A 25,181-nucleotide genomic window follows, 5' to 3' on the forward strand; every position below is an offset into this window, starting at 1 on the left:
CATAGCTATATATAGGTGGATGAAACACCTTATAGATAATGAGTCCAAGGCTACAACAGAAGTAATGATCTCTCCCTTCCTCCTTAAATCTGACATAACAAAGCTCTCCCAGCTTTGAAAATTCATTCAATAGTATTTATTGAGCGCTTACTATGTGCAGAGCACTGTACTAAGCGCTTGGGATGAACAAGTCGGCAACAGATAGAGACAGTCCCTGCCGTTTGACGGGCTTACGGTCTAATCGGGGGAGACGGACAGACAAGAACAATGGCAATAAACAGCGTCAAGGGGAAGAACATCTCGTAAAAACCGATGGCAACTAAATAGAATCAAGGCGATGTACAATTCATTAACAAAATAAATAGGGTAACGAAAATATATACAGTTGAGCGGACGAGTACAGTGCTGTGGGGATGGGAAGGGAGAGGTGGAGGAGCAGAGGGAAAAGGGGAAAATGAGGCTTTAGCTGCGGAGAGGTAAAGGGGGGATGGCAGAGGGAGTAGAGGGGGAAGAGGAGCTCAGTCTGGGAACGCCTCTTGGAGGAGGTGATTTTTAAGTAGGGTTTTGAAGAGGGAAAGAGAATCAGTTTGGCGGAGGTGAGGAGGGAGGGCGTTCCAGGACCGCGGGAGGACGTGACCCAGGGGTCGACGGTGGGATGGGCGAGACCGAGGGACGGTGAGGAGGTGGGCGGCAGAGGAGCGGAGCGTGTGGGGTGGGCGGTAGAAAGAGCGAAGGGAGGAGAGGTAGGAAGGGGCAAGGTGATGGAGAGCCTCGAAGCCTAGAGTGAGGAGTTTTTGTTTGGAGCGGAGGTCGATAGGCAACCACTGGAGTTGTTTAAGAAGGGGAGTGACATGCCCAGATCGTTTCTGCAGGAAGATGAGCCGGACAGCGGAGTGAAGAATAGACCGGAGCGGGGCGAGAGAGGAGGAAGGGAGGTCAGAGAGAAGGCTGACACAGTAGTCTAGCCGGGATATAACGAGAGCCCGTAACAGTAAGGTAGCCGTTTGGGTGCTCCTCAAGCTCTATCTTGAGGAGTATGGCCTGGTGGAAAGGGCAAGGGCCTGGAAGTCAGAGGACCTGGGTTCTAATCCCGGCTCTACCACTTTTCTGCTTGTGACCTTGGGCAAGTCACTTAACTTCTCTGTGCCTCAGTTACCTCATCTGTGAAATGTGGCTTAAGATCATGAGTTCTATGTGGTGGACTTTGTCCAACCAGATTATTTTGTATCTACACCAATGCTTAGTTCAGTGCCTGGCACATAGCAAGTGCTTAACGAATACCAAAAATACCTCAGAAAAAAACAAAACAAAAAAACTCCTCCACGAAGCCAATTCATTTCCCAGACGCTGAAGCAGCGTAAGCCTTCATCATTCAACTCTAGCACTTGTGAACTTATTACATTTATTCCCAGCACTCTTATCCATGTTTGCTGAATTGTAAATTCAGTGATTTATTTTGAATATTCAGTTGTAAATTATTATTGTGGCTGTCACCCCTATTGGAGTTCAAACTCCTTGTGGGCAAAAAACAAGTTGTCTTTTTTATTTTGAACTTCCCTTACATCTAGTACAGTGCATTGTGCTTCCTGGTTGCTTGCGTACTATGACTAACACAACTACTCAAATATTTTGGGTGAACCACGCCTTCACTTTTCATCAGACAGTCCTGTTTCGGCAAGCCTCTCTTTCTATGGTGGAAGATTTGTTCAGAGGAGGGCATAATAATCAGTAAAAAGTACTTGGTTGTCTATGTTTCCATGGGCATTATCTCTACCTCTTCTCTGAGCCCGAGGAGATTTCATCTTGAAATCAACTTTTTCTCACCTGCCCCATCTTACATACTTTCAGTGTTCTTTCTTGCTTTGACGTTTAATGATACTGACATTTCTCATTTGCCTCCAAAAACAAGAATTTAACAATAACACACTATGGAAATTTAAAGACAGAAAAGGCTACAGAATACACTTTGCATGCAAAGTGGGGTGATCTGCTAGGAGCATTCCACTTGGGAATTCTTAAGGAAGGGGCCAGGATCCCAAGACACCCTCATCCAAGGTCCCAATCCAAGAACGCATAGCAAAGAGGGAGCCCTCTCGTTGGCTCTGAATCCAGAGGAGCCCCTCTGGGAAAGGAGTAGGGTAATCTTTTTTTAAAATGACATTTATTAAGTGTTTACTCTTTGCCAGGCACTGTAAGCACTGGGGTAAATACAAGCTAATTAGGTTGCACACAGTCTATGTCCCACATGGGGCTCATAGTCTTACCCCCATTTTGCAGATGAGGTAACTGAGGCACAGAGAAGTGACTTGCCTCAGGAATTCCAGCAGACAAGTGGCAGAGCCTGAATTAGAACCCAGGTTCTTCTGACTCCCATGCTTATGCTCTATCCACTAGGCCATGGTGCTTCTCAGAGAAGCTTCTCAGGCTTGGGAGTCAGAGGTCATGGGTTCTAATCCCGGCTGCGCCACTTGTCGGCTGTGTGACCTGGGTAAATCACAATTTCTCTGGGCCTCAGTTACCTCATCTGCAAAATGGGGATGAATAATAATAATAATGTTGGTATTTGTTAAGCGCTTACTATGTGCAGAGCACTGTTCTAAGCGCTGGGGTACATACAAGTTAATCAAGTTGTCCCACGTGAAGCTCACAGTTAATCCCCATTTTACAGATGAGGTAACTGAGGCACAGAGAAGTGAAGTGACTTGCCCATAGTCACATAGCTGACAAGGGGCAGAGCAGAGATTCGAATCCATGTCCTTTGACTCCCAAACCCGGGCTCTTTCCATTGAGCCATGCTGCTTCTCTGAGAAGCAGTGTGGCCTAGTGGATAGAGCATAAGCATTCGAGCATAAGCATAAGCATGCGAGTCAGAAGGATCTGGGTTCTAATTCAGGCTCTGCCACTTGTCTGCTGAAATTCCTGAGGCAAGTCACTTCTCTGTGCCTCAGTTACCTCATCTGTGAAATGGGGTCTGTGAGCCCCACGTGGGATAACCTGATCATCTTGTATCTCCCCAGCACTTAGAACAATGCTTGACACATAGTAAGCACTTAACAAATACCAACATTATTATTCTCAGCTGGACCTCTTAGTCCTCAGGCTTGTCTTTGGGAACCTTTATGGTTATTAACATTGAGGCCAAGTGCAAAGAGCCTGGACCTAGATGTGAGGAGACCCAGGTTCTAGTTGTGGCTCTGTCCCTTGCCTGCTTTGTGGCCTTGGGCAAATCACTTCACTTCTCGGGTTCCTTATCTGTAAAATACCTGTTGGTTTCCCTTCTCCTTAGACTGAGTCCCATGGGGGACAGGGAGTGTGTCTGATTTGCACATGCTGGATTTATCCCAGTGCCTAGAACATATTAAGTGCTTAACAAATATCACAATTATCATTATTACTCTTAGACCGTGAACCCCACGTGGGAGAAGGACTGTGCCCGATCTATCTTGTATTGAAGCACTTAGTAAATACCATCGTTATCAGCAGAGGTATTGATTGAGCATCTACTTTATGCAGAGCACAGTACGAAGTCCTGAAGAACTGAAATAGAAACAAAAGGCAGGCCCCATCCCCTGTGGATCTCACAGTCTAACTGGGGAGCTAAGCAGATACACTGCAAACATACAAAAGGCAAAATTGTATGAGCCTAGATGTGACTACCAAAAATAAAAGGGGGAAATTCAGTGAAGGAATAATACGTATGCAGTCTTGTCCAGGTGTGGCAAAGTGGGCTGACATGGTGGCCCACCCAGGAAGACAGGCCAGCACAAGAATTGGGAGGTTCAGTTGAGACACCCCATTTTGCCAACAGACTAAAGCTTGGTTGTGATAGGCTAAGTAGAAGCAGTGTGGCCCAGTGGAACGAACACAGGGCTGGGAGTCAGGAAACCTGGTTTCTAATCCCGGCTCCACCACTGGCCTGCTGTATATGACCGTGGACAAGTCACTTAACCTTTTGGTGCCTCTGTTTCCAAATCTTTAAATTGGGGATAAAAATATCTGCCTGTCTTCTTAGACTGTGAACTCGAGGTGACACAGGGACTTTTGTCTGTTCTGATTATTTCATATCTACCCCAGTGCTTGGCAAATCCTAATCCCTTAAAAAATTTCACTATTATTATACTCAGTTTAAGAACATCAAATGCATAGATACTTTAAGGCAGTTTTTTTCCCCAGAAAAAAATGGTCTGATAAATGTGGTAGTTGCTGTTGATTTCCTGCCTATTTTTTTCCTGGTTCATTTACCCAACCACAGGCCTGTGAACTCCCACACCCAACTTCCCTGGCAGAGGGAACGAGGGCATCAGAGCTCTAGGGAATTGGGACTCGACTGAGGAAAATGATGAAGTCATCCAACACAGATAAACCAAAGGAGGGAGTGACGACAGTTGGGAGGGGAGCGATACCTAGAGCTGAGTGAAGCATGCTGCACATCATGTTCTTCCTATCCATTCCCTCCCTGCCCATCCCTGCGGCTCTCTGCATTGCCACTGCCAGCTTCTCTCACCCACTTTGTGCACCTGAACTCTCATCTCTAAAGTCTCCTCTCCCCTATCCCCTTTAATGGCTTTTCTTAAATCGTTTTTCCAATAAAACACTGTGTTGTTTCTTAGCTCTAAAACCATGGCTCCAGCTTCAGCCTACAGTCTCCACCCACCAGGACAACAAAACTGGAAGGCCAGGAGTTGGTGGTGGCAGGGGATGAGTCTGGGAGAGGGTGGCCCCAGACTTTGTGCATTCTGCACCAGAGGACCTGGATTCTAATCCCAACTCCGTCAGTTGCCTGCTGTGTGACCTTGGCAGTCGACTACTCTGTGCCTTAGTTTCCTCATCTGTAAAATGAGGATTCAACACCTGTTCTCCCTTCTACTTAAACTGTAAGCCCCACGTGGTAGAGGGACTGTGTCCAACCTAATTACCTTGTATCTCCCGCAGCACTTAGTACAGTGTTTAGCACCAAGTACTTAAATACTTTATTGCAATAATTATTGTTATTTTTATTGCTATCGTGAAAGGATACTTCAACAGGAAGTGAAATTCACCATGGAATTGTAGACCAGAAGGACTGAGGCAGGCACTGTAAATGTGGCCTAGTACAAGTCTTAAAGGCTGAGTAGAATGTGGGCAGGGTAATGCTCTTTTAAAAACCCTCCGCCAGATATTCTGAGAGCTGTGAGAGATGGTTTGAGCCCCTAAATCCAGTACTGATCACTGGGTTTAGCATTTGTCAGTCCTCGGCACTTTGATGTTCCTGAGAATGGACCCTATTCTTCCCAAGATGGAGATCAAAAGGGAAGTTTGCACACTTTATTGTTGAATTTTTGTCCCAAAGTTACCTTCTACCTTATAAAATAATTCCCATTGTTTGGCCTGAGGCAAACGTTCCCTAACTCACCTGGTTCTTCCTCAATTTATTTTTCTAACTTCAGGAAAAATGCATAGGACTTACCCTTGAGAGCAAGGGCAAATGGCAGTTGCATATCCAAAAAAAGGGGATTACTCTTTCAATTAATTTACTTTATGGTCAGATCATCAATGCCAAGATAAATACTGCTCTTTCTCATTTACCCAAAAGTAATTTAAACAAGACTCTGAGCTCCCTGTAAATAAAGTTTCCCACTCCAAAAAAAGTCTTTATAATTTGTTAGCAACTGGTAAATCTTACATTTTCACCTACTAGAAATAATTTAAAAAGCTAATTTGGAAATGTCCTTTACATTCAACAGTTACAGACTGCTGAATTTCCTGCTGAATATATTAAATGGGGCAAAAAGATTATCACAGGGATTTTAATTCATGATGTTGGGAAAATTAAATCAGGGAAAAACACTGACAGCATAATTAGCAGCTAAGGTTCTAGCATGAAAGCAAGAAAAGAGGAGGCAGTATAACTTTCACACTTTTGCCACTGATGTGGCCTTGGATTAACATTTCCAAATTTCCCCTTGTTCTTTCACTGGGAATTCAAGATTTGGCTTTCTCTTGAAGCAATCAGAATCCTAACTGGATAAGGCTGAAACTTGCACATTTCTCAATTCATTTCTGCCCAATATTCCTTCCAGAGGCACCTTGTATTGACAAGCCCAGGACCAGTTCCGGTGAAAAGCCCCAGTCCTTTTAAACAAGTGCCACTCTTTTCCCTTCCCTAGGCCCATTGTCCATTTCGGCTATTACAGATAGCCAGGAGTTTGCAAAATAGAGACTCCCAGTGTCTGAAAGGAGCCCAAAATTCCTACTGCACAAGCATCCAAGTGTGCTAATAACGGTAGGCCTAGTCTGAAGAGCAGTTTCCATCTGGTCTCTGCACGACCTTCATTTTCTCCGAAGACGGTTTTCTATAAACCACTATTTCAAAACCAGCAATAGCACTAAGCATTGGCAAGATGACAATGGCCCGTCTGTCCCTGCACAAACACAGGATTTTGACAGGAGAGCCAAACCAAGCACTGTTCTGGAAATTAGAAGGGCCATGCTGTTTAATCTCACGCACTTAAGCACTTTCACCGAGACGAACTGGTTTCACTTCTCTTTAGTTTTTGGTTTGTGCCCTGGGCCAGGGTCTCCTTGGCCCAGTGACAGGCTGGTTTTGTGGGGGTTTTTTGGATTTTTTTCATGGTATTTGTTAAGCCCTTACTATCTGCTAGGCACTTTACTAAGTGTGGGGGTAAATACAGCTAATCAGGTAGGACACATTACCTGTCCCATGGCTCACAGTCTTAATCCATTTTACAGATGAGGAAACTGAGGCACGGAGAAGTAACCTGCCCAAGATCACACAGCAGATAAATGGCAGGGCTGGGATTAGAACCCGTATTTCCATCTCTGTGCACTTAAGCGAAGGGGAAATTGTTGCAGCTGGGGAGAGGGAAAACAGGGTTCAAGGATAGACCACATATATCACACAAGTTTATTATAAATCTGTGGTTCACAGTTCATCAGCCCAGGTTGAAAATGAGTCACTGAGGGCTGCCATTGTTTGCTAATGCCAGGGAGAAGCCTGTAATATAGTACAAATGCACAAAACCATAAAGAGGGAAAGGACAGGTCTGATCAATATCAATAATGGGAAAAGCATAAAGATGAAAAAAGCAAAGAGAAAGTGACAATGTAAAGAAAATGGTTTTAATTTTTTTTAAAGGGGGCCCAAAACACAGAAATGAAAGGAAAATACAGAAACATCAAAAGATGACTAAAAAAAAAGAAAAGTGAATTCATGCCTCTGGGGGTAGAAGGAATCTGTATGAGGTTTGCCATTGTAATCTATGCTCAATTTAGCTTTCAATAGTAAAGAACAAAATTGAGTCTGATCATAAATGCTGCCAACCTCATTCCATAATTTTTTTTAAAAAACCTAAAAAATAACCCAGTTTATTTAAAAGAGCCTATTCTTTAAGAAGCTTATTTTGGGAGAAAGGGAAAGAAAGTACTTTTAAATTGAAATCCTTATAAGATTGCAACGGGTGACTTTTATTTCATTTCTTTGAAATGGTTATATTGAATAAGTGATCAAGAAAAGCAATCTCAAAAAGCGACAAGTGACACAAGATGATTTCAGGCACAAAAGAATTTTTTCTATTGTGCCTTGAAGTGATTTCTTGAGCTCACTCGCCCCTGGAAGTAATGATAGTAAAAAGGAGCTCTGCATCTAGCAGGCAAATGAGCACTGTTCCACAGAATCAAGACCTTAAAGAAATTAGGCTGGGGCAAAAAGAAAATCAGGCTGAGGGCAAGTAAGAATTTTAATAAAATTAGAAAAACACAACTCACAACCCAATTCACTGATCCAACCACTTTAAACTGCGACCTAGATTTTAAACCTCTTATATGCAGGGATCTTGCCTACCAACTCTGGTGCACTGTATTTTCCCAAGTGCTTAGTACAGTGCTCTGCACACAGTAAGTGCTCAATAAATACCATTGATTGAATGGCATATTACCAATTGAGGGGCCACTGAGCCCACTGAAAGGATGTTTTACTGTACAATCACTTTTGCTATAACACAGGGTCCCAAATACGAACAATGTTGTATGCCACAGCAAATTCCACCTACTTAATTCATTAGCATTTCCTGTGCTTCATACCTCTTGCAGCTATTTCTCAAATTCCGGAACCATAACACAGTGGAACTCGGGCTAAGTCTTGCTGGCATCATGACTAGAGTAGTGGAATACTCAGGGGAGCAGAGGGAAGGAGGGGAGGCCAGTCATTCTTTGGATGGGAATCTCATGCAGGGAACAGGAGAGGGGCCTTGCTGCGACGTTACATTTTGCCCGTTACAAGGCCGGACAGAGGCAGCTGACAAGGGTGATGGCAAGAGCAGCTGTTCTAAGAAACTGTGGCAGCAGCAGAGGAAATACCATGAGAGCCATGGGTAGGCACAGGCTTCCTATCATCCTTCCAATAAGGCTCAGGGGGATGGTCCCCAGGAAGGTGAGGCCTGGCACGACTATGTGTCCCCTTCCCCCGGGGGCCCCTTCTTCCTGGGTTATGAGGGTAAGAGAGGACAAGGAGGATGTGTCCCTTTAATATCTCTTCTCCTCTTCCCCTATCACACATGTGACTCCAACCTGGGGCTGTGGCACACATCAGGTGAGGGGCTGCCAAGAACTGCGTAATCTAGAGCAGCATATCTACTGGGCCAGTCCTCCCTGGCACACACCCAGAGGTTTGAAAGTCAGGGTTTTCATTTCACTGATTCATTCTTGGAAAATCCTGGGAAGCCAAACCTCTTTAAAGCAGCAGCAGAAGAAAATCTGCAAAGGAAGAGTAGAATCCCTTTTCCATATCCTTTCCAGGAATATATTAATCATGCTACCGCCCTGCTGCTTCCATAAACAACTTGTGTCTGCCTGCTCTATTTGATAGTAATCTCTTTGAGGAGAGGGATTATGTTTCCTGGTTTCACTGTATTCTTCCACATGCTTAGAACGATGTTCTGCATACAGCAGGCATGCAATCAATCACATTTAAAGAACATTTACTGTGTGCGGAGTACTGTATTAAGCGCTTGGGAAATAAAATATAACAGCACTGGTATGCACATTTCCTGCCCACAAGCTAAACACTCAAAAAATACTGACTGATGGATTAATTAGTGTTGTTTGGAAAAACCAAAAGAACAAAACACCTTCCAGAGAAGAGCAAGACAAGCTGCCTTGAAGAAAAAACAACTGATGCATTTGTGTTCTCCCACTTCCCTTCCCACACTGTGGGCATCAGTTTGCTTTTACACTCAAAGGGAACAGAAAGATCTGTACAGCACAACTCTTGATGAAGAAATCCAGAAAAGCTCATTGTGGGCAAGGGATGTGTCTACTGACTCTGTTATATTGTTAGATTGTACTTGCCCAAGCAATTAGTACAATGCTCTGCACACAGTAAGTGCTAAATAAGTATGATTGATTAACATCAAGCTGTGGGTGTTATCACCCAGGAAAGGGACAGAAAGAGAAGAATCCAGCCCCAGACTTTTCCTCCTTTACTCCCTGGAGGGATATTAGTCCAATATGATCATCTTATATGGACACCAATGATTATCATGGTGTTTTCACACAAAGGAAGTGTTTAAAAATGCCTCCATTATTATAAGTTGGAGGTCTACACATTCACGGATCTCACAGGTTCCTAGGAGGGAGCCAGAGATAGAAGTGGCTATTTGCCACTGGGGATTTACCAATCAATCAATCACATGTATTTATTGAGTCCTTACTGTATGCAGAGCACTGTACTAAGTTCTTGGGAGACTACAATATAACAGAGTTGGTAGACACGCCCCCTGCCCACAATAAGCATAGTTTGGAGGAAGAGATAGACATTAATGTAAATAAGTTACGGTGGAATGGTTGGGGTTAAGAGGCAGGGTCGAGAGCAAGAGTTTGCTGAAGGATAAATAAGGGTGGCAGCCTGAGTTGTGGCAGCAAAGGTTGGGGTTACAGAGGGCAGGGTACCTTGGCAGGCTTTCACTGCTCATGGAAATCATGGGATTGAAGAATAAACCGAAGCTAGTTAAGCTTCGTAAAGCGGTGGGTTGTCCAGGGGAAGAGAGGGATTTCTTCTGCCTCTCCTCATTTATTCCAGGAAGAAGATTAGCCAGACTTGGGGGAAAGACAACTTAGAAAATGCCATATCACTTTGTTCCTAGCCAAGACATAAGGCTAGGAATCCAGACCCAGACCCCATAGAATGGACTGGGCATATTAATGGATGAAGATATCTCAGCACCAAATCTCATGGATCTCCACTCACCATAGTTCCTATATCTGCCTTGAGAATGTCTTGGTTAATTTATACAGTGGTCTTCATTTGGCTCCAAATACTTTTGGTGTCTCATTTAGTATCTTCAGAATTGCTTTCTCACCTTTTTTATGGTATTTAATAATAATAATAATAATAATGATGGTATCTGTTAAGCACTTAGTATATGCCAAGCACTGTTTGTTAGGCGTTTACGAAGTGCCAGGCACTGTACTATGCACTGTGGTAGATACAAACTAATCAGGTTGGACCTACTCCATGTCCCCCAAGGGGCTCACAGTCTTAATCCCCATTTTACAGATAAGGTACCTGAGGCAGAGAAGTGAAGTGGTTTGCCCAAGGGCATACAGCAGACAAGTGGCAGAGCATGGATTAGAATCCAGATCCTTCTGACTCCCAGGCTCGTGCTCTTTGCACTAGGGCACACTGCTTCATGTTCTCTGGTTCTACTTTTATCAACCTATCTTTGTGACCAACGCAACCCATCTTCATTAGGGACCATCATCCCTGTCTTCTCTGGGCATATGGCTGCTACATCAACGTTTTTTGCCTCTCACCTTGAGGACAATGGTTGGTTTTCTAAGACCTTCCCTGCCAGCTATCCTTCATAGTGCCAGCACTCCTACCACCACCACCAAGTGAGGGCTCTGTCCTGTCAAGTCACATACTAATAATTATGGTATTTGTTAAGCGCTTAGTCTGTGCCAAGCACTGTTCTAAGCACTGGGGTGGAGACAGGCAAATTGGGTTGGACACAGTCCCTGTCCCACCTGGGGCTCGCAGTCTCAATCCCCATTTTACAGATCAGGTAACTGAGGCACAGAGAAGTGAAGTGATTTTACCCAAGGTCACATAGCAGAATAGCAGTGGAGCTAGGATTAGAATCCATGACCTTCTGACTCCCACACCCGTGCTCTATCCACTATGCCATGTTGCTTCCCCTTGTCACAAGTTGGCACAATGACCAAGTTCATGCAATTTTCTTCTTTATGTCCTACTCAGACCAAAGTAAAGAATCATCCCTAGGGAGAGAGGCCTAGTTAGGAGGTGTTAATTATGGGGGGTCAATGGAGAGTGAACAGGAGTGTTTCAAGAATGACACAACTCTGTAGAGTGGGATTGAGGGTGGAGAGCAAGGAGGGGAGGGATGGTGTGTGTGTGTGTGTGTGTGTGTGTGTGTGTGCCTGGGCAAAAGAAAAATATTCTTCTGCAAGGCCATTGGGAATTTCACAGCAGGAAGTGAAACCATAATTTGTGGTGATCGACTAAAGAGACAGGATTCCTCCCTTAAATTCTGGCTCTCCCACTGGCCTGTAATTCCCTTTGGCCAGCAGTAACAGTAACAGTAACAATAATAACTGTAGTATTTGTTTATCGCTTACTATATGCCAAATGCTATACCAAGTGCTGGGACAGATACAAGAAAATCAGGTCAGACAATTCCTTTCCCACCCAGAGCTCACAGTCTAAGGAGGAGGAAGAACGGGTGTTGAAACCCCATTTTACATACAAGCAAATGGAGGCACAGTGAAGTTAAGTAACTTGCCCAAGGTCACACAGCAGACAAGTGGCAGAGCTGGGATTAGCATCCTGGCAGGTGGAAGCATAATGACTGAATGCTCATTACAGGATGAGCAAAGGTTTCTACTATAGCCAAGAGTAAACCCTTTCCTCTGCCCTCAGGCAGAAATATCTGGCTGGCTAATAATTAAGGCAAGAATCATTTGTAGTTAACATCACAGAGGAAGACAAACTAAATGGAAGCTATCCCTGCTGATATTCATGTGAACAGCACCTGTTCTTTCAATAATCTCCATTCTTTATCACCTGAGGCCTGCCTAGCTGGACCTGGCCCACTTTGCATGCTGGCATGCTGCATAAACAGAGCTGATGAATATCACTTTCAAGTATTGTACACAGGAGAAATGGGTTGTGGCATTCCACCAGGTTACCTGCACAAAAACCTACCATCAATCAGTTATAACTTTTTTAATGACTCAAAGTAAGAAAGGCATGATATTCTGCTCAAAATAAGGCAGGAAAAATACACCCCAGACCTCTACAGGTGAAATTGAATTGAAACAAGCAGCATAAGCCTGCTTAAATGATCATCAGGACAGAAATATTCTAGGCAAATCGACATGCATCAAGCATATTTTCTGAAGATCATTTTTTCAAAAGAGAAATTCACTTTCTTTTATTCTCCACTGGACAAGTTATAAATAATACTAACAACAACAACAACAACATTTTTTTACATGCGTGCTGTCTGCCAAGCACTATTCTCAGTACTGGGGAAGACACAATACAATCAGTGTAAAGCAGCATGGCCTAGCGGTAAAAGCTTGGGAGTCAGAAGGACCTGGGTTATAGCCCCAGCTCCATCACTTATCTGTTGTGTGACGTTGAGCAAGTTGTTACTTCACTTCTCTGTAATTCAGATACCACATCTGTAAAATGGGGATCAAAACTGTGTGCTCCATGCAGGACATGGACTGTGACCAACCTGATTAGCTTGCATTTCCCCAAGCGCTTATTACAGTGCCTAGCACATACTAAATGCTTAACAAATACCTTAAAAAAATCAGACTAAAGCCCCACGTCTGATCTAAGTGGTGGGGAGACAGATATTTTTGAATCCCCATTTTAAAGATCAGGAAAGGGAGGCCCAGAAAGTTAAGTGACTTGCTCATGGTCACACAGCAGGCAAGTGATGGAGCTGGAACTAGATTACAGATAAAAACTACAGACCAAAGGGTTGAAGGATTTTGTTAATCTAGAATAGATAAGCCTAAATAGTAACAGAATATGAGCCCAGGTATTGCCACCTATGTTGGGGAAGGCCTATGGCAAATTCCTTATGGAAATTCCCAAAACAACCTCTCCAGCCCTGAATTTTCTCCTCCTCTGAAATTCCGCATTTCCTCTTTCCTCCTGCCTTTAGGACATCTCTACTTGGATGTCCGGCCAACACCTCAAATTTAACACATGCAAAGCAAAACTCATCTTCCCACTCATCTCGTCCTCCCTCTGACTTTCCCAACACTGTAGAAACCACTCCCATCCTTCCTGTCTCAAAAACCTGTAACTTTGACATTATCTTTGATTCATCTCTCTCATTCTACCCACATCTTCAGTGTCACCAAATCCTGTCAGTTCTACCTTCACAACCCTTCTAGAAACCACTATTTTTTCCTCCACCTAAACTGTTACCATGCTGATCCAAAAACATATCACATCCTGCTTTGAATACTACATCCACCTTCGCACTGACCTCCAGATTTACTGTCTTTCCCTTTTTCAGTCCATACTTCATTGTGCTGCATGGATCATTTTTCTAAAAAATTGTTCAGTCCATGTCACCGCACTCCTCAAAAACCTCCAATAGTTAGCTGTCCATCTACCCTCACATAAAACAGAAACTCTTTACCATTGGCTTTAAGGCAATCAGCTCTACTACTCCTACCTTAACTTTCTAGTCATGTAGTACAACTCAGCCTGCACAAATCATTCCTCTAACACCTGCCTACTCACTGTACTTCAATTTCTCTATTTCACTGATGACACCTCGCCAACATCCTCCCTCTACCCTGAAACATCCTCCCCTTCATATCTGATAGATCATCACTCTCCTTCGAAGTCCTCTTAAAATCACATCTCATCTCCACATCTCACAAAGTCCTTCTAAAATCACAGTCCTCTCAAGCGTTTAGTCCACTGTTCTGCACACACAGTAACCCCTCAGTAGATACCACTGATTGATTCTTTAAGGTTTTCATTCCTCCCCTCCCCTGCCCCCCACCAAATTGTAAGCCTATAGCAGTCACTGTGGGGAGAGCAGCTCTACTATATGCTAGGGGAGAAGGAAACACACTTTTGGAGATCCCCTTCCCAAGGGAAAGCTAATTGTTTTAGTTACTAGAGGACCCATCAGGTACTGCCATTTGGAACATCCCCAGCCAACCCTGGGGATGGATTGGGAAAAGAGGAATTGGGGACTTAGTCAGTTGGGGCTTCCATTGATGATGGAAAGTTCAGAGGAGTGATCTTTGAGTGTCAGGACATACTGAAGATTTGGGACCTGCCTGATCCTGAGAGGACAGGTCACTGGAGGAAGGTTCTCCACATTGGGATCCTGAAGAACTACTGTGGCACCCAAAAGTTCTGAGAGAAGGATTTGGAAAGGGTGAAACAGGGACCTTGAGAGAAGAAGGGAAAGGAACAGAGAAGCAGCGTGGCTCAGTGGAAAGAGCATGGTTTTAGGAGGCAGAGGTCATGGGTTCTAATCCCAGCTCCACCACCTGTCAGGTGTGTGACTTTGGGCAAGTCACTTAACTTCTCAGTGCCTCAGTTACCTCATCTGTAAAATGGGGATTAAGACAGTGAGCCTCACGTGGGACAACCTGATTACCTTGTACCTACCCCAGCGCTTAGAAGAGTGCTCAGCACATAGTAAGCGTTTAACAAATACCAACATTATTATTATGACTTTAACAGAAATATGCATGCACTAGAACCCATATAGAAAAGTAGCAAGGGTCCTGGTGAAAGAGGGAAAGGAGAGAAAAAGGGAATGGCATTTAGGATGGGAACTCTATTCTATTCCCAAATTAATGTGTTAATAAAACTTGCAATTCCTCTAGCATACATGCATCCGACCCTCTGCCTACAGAATGGATTTGGGTGTTTCCAGGGTACTGGGGAGACACATAGACCAGGGAAACTGAGAGGCAGAGGAGTTCTTTCTCCACCAAACTTCCTGCAGGCAATTATGAGAGACCAACGGGCTAGACTATCAGAAGGCCCCTTTGCTGTTTGGAGGGGGGCCTGTTTGAAAGATAAGGGGTGGTGATAACCATCGAAAGGGTTCAAACACAGGGTTCACTAAGCAGGAAGTCCCATTGTTTCCATCTCTGGAAGGGAAGAACCCGAGGGCTTTGGGACCCTCTGAGTGGTCCATGTTCTCCTAAATGGCATCAGCTGGGATTTCGGACTGACATTCCCAGCACATCATGGAGACCAGCCCAGTTGTCCTGATAGCTCTCTCCTGTACAGATAGTCCTCTTGGACAACCACATTTTCTCTGAGTATACAGTGGGAAAGGAAAAGAAGAAGATGAGAGAGATCTTGAGGGTATTGGGCAGGTCACTTCACTGTTGCTCCTCCTGTGAAATTAGGACAGAAGCCATGGTGCCTTTATATTATGGATTAGCATTGAACGAGTGCTTACTTTCATTACAAGTGTTTACAATCCTTAATGGAGTATCAAAGTCTGCAGGTCTTCAAGTTATAGTTAGCCAATCTAAACTACACTTCAGGGAACTTGGGAGTGGAATGGTCTTGTCAGGACTACTGCCTCTATATTTTAGGGATCTAGCACTGTAAGGATTTCAGTACTGAAACAGACATCAACAGATGAAACAGATTTCAAAAACCAAATAGTCCTTTTAGTCTTATGGTTTTTTAACACTTTAATTTCCAAAAGTGTGTAGCACTAAAAGAAGAAAGATGAGAAATGGGAGAAAGAGCTTCCAGACCAAGGTCTGGAGTGCTTTGCCTCTCTCCTTCCTCAGAAATGGAGGCCTTTAATAAGCCAAGCAGGGAGTGACTTTACACTGGAATGAGGAGGTCTGCTAGATTCAACCCCTAGATTCACTTTCCTATATGTCAGAGAATGTGCATATTTTTCAAAAATTATATTAAAAAACTGTCTGCGACCCTCTTTGTGTGGACGTAAACCAGGCCTGTAATGGGTAAAAATTAGCTCACCAAGTAATGCATCACTCCCCCTCTACAACTTACAACACTTTGGGAAATAACCCATGTGTTGGCAGGAGGGGTAAATGGTTTGGTGAAGAAGAGAACCAATGCCATAGGTTGTATTTTCTTTCTATTTTCTTTCTTAAATTCTTACTTGTCCAGAGCTTGTTTCTTTCAGGAATTACCTCATTTTGTTTGGGCCTTGACCTACGGGCTCAGGTGAATTCGTATGGCCACTGAAAACATGTTTTTTGTAATCTCCTGTTTAATCACCTAGATAATAATAATGATAATAATAATAATAATTGTGGTGCTTGTTAAGTGCTGACTACATGCCAGGCACTGTTCAAGCTCTGGGGTAGATACAAGATAACTGGGTTGGACACAGGCCCTGTCCCACATAGGGCTCACAGTCTTAATCCCCATTTTACCTTTGAGGGAACTGAGGCACAGAGAAGTTAAGTGACTTGCCCAAGGTCACACAGCAGACGAGTGGCAGAACCAGGATTAGAACCCAGTGTTTGAGGGTTAACTCTAGGAATGCTTTTTGGAAATACTTTTCTTAGTCTTGCTCCATAATATTGAATGTTATCCGAAGGCAACACTGCACTTATTTCTCAGAGGAATATTACTTTCTATTTCATAAAGTCACCATGGAAATTTTCTAGATCCCAAGGGTCCCTGGTTTAAAAGCAATTAGGTTAGGCAGTGAGAAAAATGGACTGCAGGCAAGTAATAATTTTAATAAAAATTGAAAATGAAACTCGTAGTACTTGTCTTGTACTTTTGTCTCAATAATAATAATAATAATAATAATGATGTTGGTATTTGTTAAGCACTTACTATGTGCAGAGCACTGTTTTAAGCACTGGGGTAGATACAGGGTAATCAGGTTGTCCCACATGAGGCTCACAGTTAATCCCCATTTTGCAGATGAGGTAACTGAGGCCCAGAGAAGTTAAGTGACTTGCCCACAGTGACACAGCTGACAAGTGGCACAGATGGGATGCTGGGTATCAATATGCTGGCTTACATCAGATATCCACTGCTGTTAGGATACTGGTAAGTGAAGGTGAAGATACAACTTTAGAGGGACAGTAAGCACTGTGATGGGTTATGAGACTTGTTTAATATTATTTTCAGTGACACAATAAGAAGCTGCTCAAAGGCAAGGGTTGTGTCTTTGACTCTCATCTTCTGGTCCCAATAACCTAGCACAGGGCTCTGTGCCCAGTATTATATAATCAACAGTACTTGATTGAAAGAGAGACTGTAAACCCTAGACTGTAAGCTCCTGGTGGGCAGGGATCCTGCCAACCAACCCTATTGGACTGTACTCTCCCAAGAGCTTAGTACAGTGCTAAGTACCACTGATTGACTGCTTTATTGATCACCTTCTGTTGGGCAGGGCACTGTTCTAAGTACTTGAGAGAGTACAGTAGGTATTCAATGAATGCTATTGGTGAGATGATCTGTGAAGAGCTTAATTTCGGTCCCAGAGTTCCACAGTGACGAAAAATCAAAGCCACTATGTTTCAGTCCTCCCTTTCCCACACATCACAGTCTAACTGGTGATTTTGCTGCGGGTATTTCTGCTGCTGGGCTGATTTCAAAACCTGTTGGTCTTTTTAAATTGATCATTTCATTAAGCAAAATGAGACTGTGAAATGTTTGCTTTACTGGCCATTTCTAAAATACCCGCAGAAATCTTCTCACTGTACCTTGATCTCTTCCCACTGTACCTCCAGCTCTTCTCACTGTACCTCCATCTCATCTCGTCGTTGACCCCTCGCTCACATCCTACCTCTGGCCTGGAATGCCCTTCCTCCTCATACCAGACAGATAACTGCTCTCCCCCACTTCAAAGCCTTATTGAAGGCACATCTCCTCCAAGAAGCCTTCCCTGACTAAGCCCTCCTCTTCTCTTCTCCCACTCCCTCCTGCTCCAGTCTTACTTGCTCCTTCATTCATCCTCCCTCCCATCCCCACAGCACATATGTATATATCTGTAATTAATCTATTTACTTACATTAATGTGTCTCCCCCTCTAGATTGTGAGCTCATTGTGGGCAGGAATGTGTCTGTTGTTATTTTGTACTCTTCCAACTGCTTAGTACAGTGCTTTGCACACAGTAAATGCTCAATAAATATGACTGACTAATGAATGAATCACCCCCAGGAACTCTGAACAAGCGGTATTCAGTCTCAATACCATGATGCTCATTTGTCCCATTTCACCAGGTGCTTGAGCAGGTGGTACTCACCTCCTGTGGACAGATGATCCTCTTGGGGCGGGGTGCCTCCTGCTGCAACTGATACACTGCCAAACACAAAAACACAACGTTAATCACAGCACTAACACGCACGCCGAACTGCATTCAGCGATTTCTACCTCAGTGCTTCAAAGGAAATGCAAATGCAGGAGAAAAATGAAGGTGTTGGGGACAGGCAGGTTTTGAGAGTGTGCACACTCAGGTCATTTATATGGAAATTAGCCACTGAATTGTAAAGTGAAAAAATTGATTTTTTTCATTCTTATCAAGCCAATTTGGTTTGGTAATTGTGATTGACAAGGTTTATTTTCTGGTTTTCCCAGAAGACTTTTAAAGAAAAGGTTCCACTTGGGAGTTCATAGTGGAGAGATCTATAGGGTAGAAAATGCCAATGTCTTGAACTGTCCAGGAAGGGGGTCATTGTTAAAAATGACCCATAGCTGCTCTCTTAAAATCTAACAGCTGCGTAATGGAAGCCCAACTGATGTTTCCTGTCTTTTGCTCTTTCTCTCTCTTCCCTCCTCTCCCTCACCCCAGTGCCTATGAACATGGTTTCTTACACCTCAATCAATCGAGGATATGCAGAGCACTGTTCGAAGTGCTTGGGAGAGTGACTACTATAGAGTTGGTAGACATGATCCCTGTCCTCAAGGACCTTACAATGTGAGAACTACCATGTCTACCAGCTCTCAAAGGTGATTAATACAGTGCTTTGCACACAGTGAACATTCAATAAAGACCACTGATTGCTTTCTCCTTTCACTACTTCTCTTCTATAAGGGGTTTCATAATGCAGGAGAGTTTCAACAATCATTCTACTTCCTTCAAAGGAAAACCTTCCAAGGAATGCATTATCTTAGGGTAGATAATTTGTATTTTTCTTAAAAGAAACCTAACCCAGTTGCCCATTTGCTTTTTGCATCTGTTTTGCTCTTGTTTCAGATGCTGAGGGGAGGATCAGAGTTGTTTCAACCCATAGTGAAATCTTAAATTCATCATTGTTCTATTAAAAGGCTTAATGGTCTTGAAAGCAAAAACATTCTGGATGGTTAACAGAGGGACTTCACTGCAGAATCATATGATAAGAGAGGTGGATTTGAAGAATATAAGCAACCGATATAAAAGCACGGATACATTCAGAGCTTAAAGAAAATCTAAGTTTCAAGAAAGTAATTTGGTTGACTTGCAGGCTTAAATTCACAAAATATTTATTTTGGGTGGAATGGTAATCTGGCATGTAAAATTCAGGTATTTCAATAAATCATTCTTTTTAAATATATATATAAATTATTTAAAATATAAGCACATATAATTTCTAGGGTGCAAGGATGGATGTGTGTGTGTGTACACACACATGTATGTCCTGAATTAGCTAGATAATTTTTGGGTGTGAGCCTGGTCCCTTCACAAATGCCCAGCAGAGCTGGTGTTCTCTGCAGAAATGCCCACGCCAGCCTTGCCCTTCCCTCCCCTTTCTACCTTATCTTTCCCTACAACCAGCTCCTTGGGTGGTAGCACATTCAGTAATTTTCATTTGTCGCCAGGAAAGTACAGTGGAGATGCAGAATTGGACTGTCTCAATTTGACCAACTTCACATTATATTTGCTAGTGGTATAATATTTTGCCATTCTTTTATCTAAACAGAGCCAGGGACCTGAGTAATTCCTGCCCCTGTTTTCAGCATCTAGTTTTTTTGTCCCCAAGACTGATTCCTATGGGAAGAGCAGAGGAACACTTTGGGGTCCTATTCCACTCTCCTTTTTTGGTAGTGATTTTTGCCATCTCATTTTGCTAAACTGAGCAGTTTCCTTAGAAAGACAGATTAGGCTCAGAATCAGTTTGGGATTTCCCGTGGAGCATTTCAAAGCCAAATAGAAAAAATATCCCATAATAAAAAGGTCATCCAAGAATGTCCCTTTCCTCTCTCAAACAACTAAAAATACCTATAAAGCTTGTTCAGCCAAAAGATTGCTATTAATGTAGCATGGGGATAAAATCAGTCTTGTTTCAATATGCTTAGGGAGCTTGCCCATCCAGCAATTGTGGCTCCCTCTGAAGCCAGCAAGAGAACAGGGTCACAATTACAATGGCAATGGCCAGATGATGAGAAATGCATCATTGCTACAGACTTACAGATATACACGGGGGAAAACACATTCACTTCACATATATACACATAAACATGTACAAATATACGCACACACATACACACACACAAAATGAGTCCTGTTTTGTTGGATAGTTACTATTCAATGCCAATAATCAATCACTGATAGTTAATTCCTAAATTGTATTAGGGCACACAAGAGCTAAAGCAAAATGACGATAGTTTTTCAACACCCTTCAATTTCAAGCCCAGCAGTCACTGTGCAACGTGGGCAGGCTGCCTGGTGGAAACAAAGCGAGGGGCTGTGCAGTTGCTTAAAACCCCTCCCCCCTCCAACCTCTCCCTCCCACTCCATGCATTCCCTCAGTCCGGGCCACCAGAGGGGGGATTCGCACATAGGTTCACTGCTCCTCCCAGTAGAGCGGGGCTCAGGGTTAGTTCCCTGCTTGCTGCCCAAGCAAGCCTGGCTCCTTTTATAATAAAGGCGTGTGTGGAAATTCTAGTAATCATCCAAGCAGATTTAATATGGCTAAAACACTGCACATGACCTGGCAGACGGCTCCTTCAGTTTTCACCGTCATCTTCCCCAGCAATACTTATTGAATACCTTCTGTGTGTAGGACACTGGATTAGGTGCTTGAAAGACATATAGAAGAAGTAAGGAGCAATGTGTGACTCAAAGAGCCAACAGCCTAAAGCATTATTTAGGGAACATTTTTCTTCACACTCCAGTCCAACTGCAATGATCATTTCCTGTTTTGTTGGAAAATCAACAGCCCTCTCTGTAAAGTAGCATTCCTCTACACGTGATCCAGAGATTTCATGCTAGAGATAGTCCATAATACATATGAAAGTCCTTAAAGGAGGAAACATAGAGAGATGGACAGATGGAGAGATGGATAGACAGACAGACGACAGACAGGATGGACAGGCAGGCAGACATGGAGAGAGAGGCAGTCTTTGAGGTAGATTTTAATAGCTTCCTAATGGCCATCAGGTACTGTGCATATTTTGAGAGATGAGCAGATGCCTTGCTCTGTTCAAACACTGGACAGTAGAGACGGTAGGGAACCCTCCTCCAGAGTGGTTTAGGCTGTATGACTGCCTTTTTAATCTGTTTTTTAAAAAATGGTATTTGCTAAGTGCTTATTATGCACCAGGTATTGCACTAAGTGCTGGGGTAGATAAAAGGTTAACAGGTTGGACACAGTCCCCGTCCCATATGGGGCTCACAATCTTAATCCTCATTTTAAAGATGAGGTAACAGGCACACAGAAGTTAAGTGTCTGGCCTAAGGTCACACAGCTGACAAGTGGTGGAGTCAGGATTCAAACCCAAGTCCTTCTGACTCTAGGCTCGGACTCTATCCACTAGGCCACCCTGGCATACAACTAAGAGGGCTCCCAGGGGTTGAAAACCCACTTGGCCAGGGAGCCCAATCCCAGATTAAAGGTTTGGGAGTGGATATGTTTTAGCCAACAGGAAAGGAATTCTTTGGCAAAGAACTGGAAACCAAAAGCCATGTGGTTCTCTTGTGTTTGAGTTTTGTCTCAAATGTTTCAAGGGTTGCTAAGGTCGATGTCCTAAAAGATTAGCATAAGGCTTAGAAGATTTCTGGTGTGGGCCCTAATGTCAAAGGAGCTAGGCAAGCCTGCTATAACTTCCAAGGAACCTTCATTGGGGAAAAGAAAAAGATTAAAACACCAAAACTCAATAATGTAACAAGAGAAAGACTCTAACTACTGAGATTTTATCCCAACTCTGCTCACAGAGAGCAGGGAAGGCAGCTGTAACATGACTTGGTGAATAGAGCATGGGCCTGGGAGATAGGAAGACCTGAGTTCTAATCCTAGCTCCACCACATGTCTTCTGTGTGATCTTGGGCAAGTCACTTAACTTCTCTGGCCTCATTTACCTCATTTGTTAAAGAGGGATTAAGACAATCTCCCTTTGATTAGTCTAGCAGAGACCCAAAGTTGTTTTTAAAATACGCTGAATTTTGGGGAGTCCATGTCAGTGATTCAGCCACCTTATCCAGCATTCTTTCTCTGACATTTTTGATATTTTTTCTCCAAAAGAAGCTTCCTTGGAAGTCACAGAAGGTTTGCATAGCTACTTTCACACTAAAGCCCAGGCCAGAAATCTCTTAATCTCCTCATTTCATACTGGCTGGCCATCTGAGTGGGTAGGCCATGCTCTGAGAAGGGCAGGGGACTGCCATTATGGTTTTTTTTATGGTATTTGTTAAGCACTTACTAAGTGTCAACCCCTGTTCAAGTGCTGGGGTAGATAAAAATTAATCAGGATGGATACAGTCCCAGTCTCACAAGGGGCTCACAGTCTTAGTAGGAGGAAAAGCAGGTACTGAATCCCCATTCTACAGTTGAGGAAACCGAGGCATACAGCTGTTAAGTGACCTGCCCAAAGCCATACAGCAGGCAAGTGGTGGAGCTGGGAGTAGAAACCAGATCTTCTGGCCCCCAGGCCCATGATTTATCCATTAAGCTAAGCTGCTTTCCATTAGGCCGCACTTCTCCACACTTCTCTACACTTCTCTCTCACTATCTCTCTCATCTGTCTCTCTCTCCATACTCAAAAGAGACACAACTGACAGTGAAATATACCTAAAAGTGCACGTGTGGCTGAATGCCCCAATTTGGGATCTACAGTCCTGGCCACATTTTGTATGCAAAACTGTGTTCCCTTGCTAGGCTATGTTTAACACCTGTGCTGTTTTCTCTTTTTCCTCCTTATCTATGGATTCTAATGATCTATTCAATAGGTAGTCTCTGTCAGTAGACACAAGTAACAGAAACTAGCCACACTGCCATCAGCTTAGTAGTGGGTGAGCAAAGGATTGTTTGTGCTCAGGGCTATCAATCCACAACTGCTCCAGTTCTCTAAATCAACTTAAGAAGCAGTGAAATAAAGTGTCTCGGTGGGTGGGAGAATTGCTGAGGATTTGGGAAATGCTTTAATTTCTGATACTTACAGTAGGATTTCCATATTGGAGGCTGGTATTCTTCTGCATCTAGAAAAAACAACAATAAAGGAATTAAATTAATCGATCAGTCACACCATCAAAAATATCAACATATGTCTGCTGTGGAGAAACCACAGCTTGTCAGCAAAATTCACATTTCCTCCTTGGAGAGAGCTGCATCCTTATTTCAGGACAGTCAGAGAGATAAAGGGATAATATTAATTCTAATGCTTGCAGACTCAACACTATTTTTTAAAAAATACTTAACATGACAGAATTAATTACTTACTGTTTTCATGGAGATTTGTGAATTGCAGAGATGTTTACCATCATTAACTTGACTGTGCCCCCTCAACAGGGTTTTCAAAATTATATTTTCTTGTCTTGGCTTAATAAACATAGAATTGATCATATGGTAACCTTTTGTCCATTATTAAAGCTTGAGACCAAATAATGAGGAACAAAATATACAGGATCCATTTGGGAAAGTTTGCAACTTCATCAGCTAGACTCTCCACGTGTTAGGATCTGACACTGATGAGACCATTGAAACTACATTATGTCTTTGAATTTAGTCTAATGCGCAATTTAGACATCTTCTAGAAAATGTGTCTGCAGTCCAAGATGTCAGAGTAGAAGAATTACAGCAGAATGTAAAGGAAAGCAGACAAAAGGAAAGGGGGAAGCTGCTAATGAGCAGCATAGCTTAGTGCAAAGAGCATGGGCTTGGGTGTTGGAGGTGGTGGATTCTAATCCCAATTCCACCACTTGTCAGCTGTGTGATTTTGGGCAAGTCACTTCACTTCTCTGTGCCTCAGTTACCTCATCTGTAAAATGGGGATTAAAACTGTGAGCCCTATGTGGGGCAAACTGATTACCTTATATCTACTCCAGGGCTTAGAACAGTGCTTGGCACATAGTAAGTGCTTAACAAATACCATTATTATCATTACTATATTTCCGAGCATGGTACTATTGTCTTCCAGAAGTCATGTACCCTACTGTTTCTCTAAACTATCATCTAGCTTAAACAGCCAGCAAGTGGTCATCCTTTATTTAGGTAAATGAAAACACACAAGAAAACCAAGAAGGTGAGATCAACAACTCCCACTCCGGTTACAAATATGTAATTAAATTGAATTTCTTCTCCACGTTTCACATTCCCCAACTTGTGCTCTCGGACTCCTGACCTGCTGTCCTCAGTCAACTGAAATTCAGTGGGACTTTCATCTAAATAAAAATCATGCATTCAGGACCATCTTTGTCCAGCTATGTACTTCACTGCACTTTTCTGGCCTCCCCTGGCCTTTTTCCACTTCCTGCTCCAAGCAGATTCTGAAAAACAGAAGCTGTAGGGTACTTGAGTTTCTTTATCAATCAATGCTATTTATCGAGTGCTTACTGTGTGCAAAGCACTACGCATTTGCAAGTATAATACTACAGAGTTGGCACACGCTTTCCCTGTCCACAATGGGTTTACTGACTAAAGATGAGCTTACAGGCTAGTCTTAATTGGCTTCCAGTTCCTGGCATGCAGAATAATGGTCCATTTGGCCCAGTGTTTGGTCTCTGACAATGACAGAGGAATGCAGGGTTGGAGCATCATAATCACTGCCCTTCCTGACATTCACGTTCATGGTAGTCTACTATCCTTGTAGTAACAACTATGGAGCTTTTCATCAATACATTTACCCAAACCTTTCTTGGCATTTTCTGCCAGCAGAACAAATTCTACATGTTTACTTTCCACTCTGTGAAGAAGGGTTTCCTTTCATTTGTTTTGAACTTACCCCCTTCAAGCTCTG

The 25,181-nt window shown here is 43.2% G+C and overlaps 1 protein-coding gene across 1 annotated transcript in view; it reads right to left on the minus strand.

The window, feature by feature from the left end:
- CHN2 (chimerin 2) overlaps window positions 1-25,181 on the minus strand; it is a 246,099-nt gene that overhangs the window by 102,076 nt on the left and 118,842 nt on the right. Inside the window, exons 2-3 of the mRNA XM_001511768.5 lie at window positions 23,386-23,424; window positions 18,277-18,332 (exon numbers count right to left, since the gene is read on the minus strand). Of these exons, the coding sequence (XP_001511818.3) occupies window positions 18,277-18,332; window positions 23,386-23,424 (95 nt within the window). The remainder of the gene's footprint in view (window positions 1-18,276; window positions 18,333-23,385; window positions 23,425-25,181) is intronic.

The sequence above is a fragment of the Ornithorhynchus anatinus genome, chromosome 8 (genome assembly GCF_004115215.2).
Source record: "Ornithorhynchus anatinus isolate Pmale09 chromosome 8, mOrnAna1.pri.v4, whole genome shotgun sequence".
Taxonomy (NCBI): Eukaryota; Metazoa; Chordata; class Mammalia; order Monotremata; family Ornithorhynchidae; genus Ornithorhynchus; species Ornithorhynchus anatinus.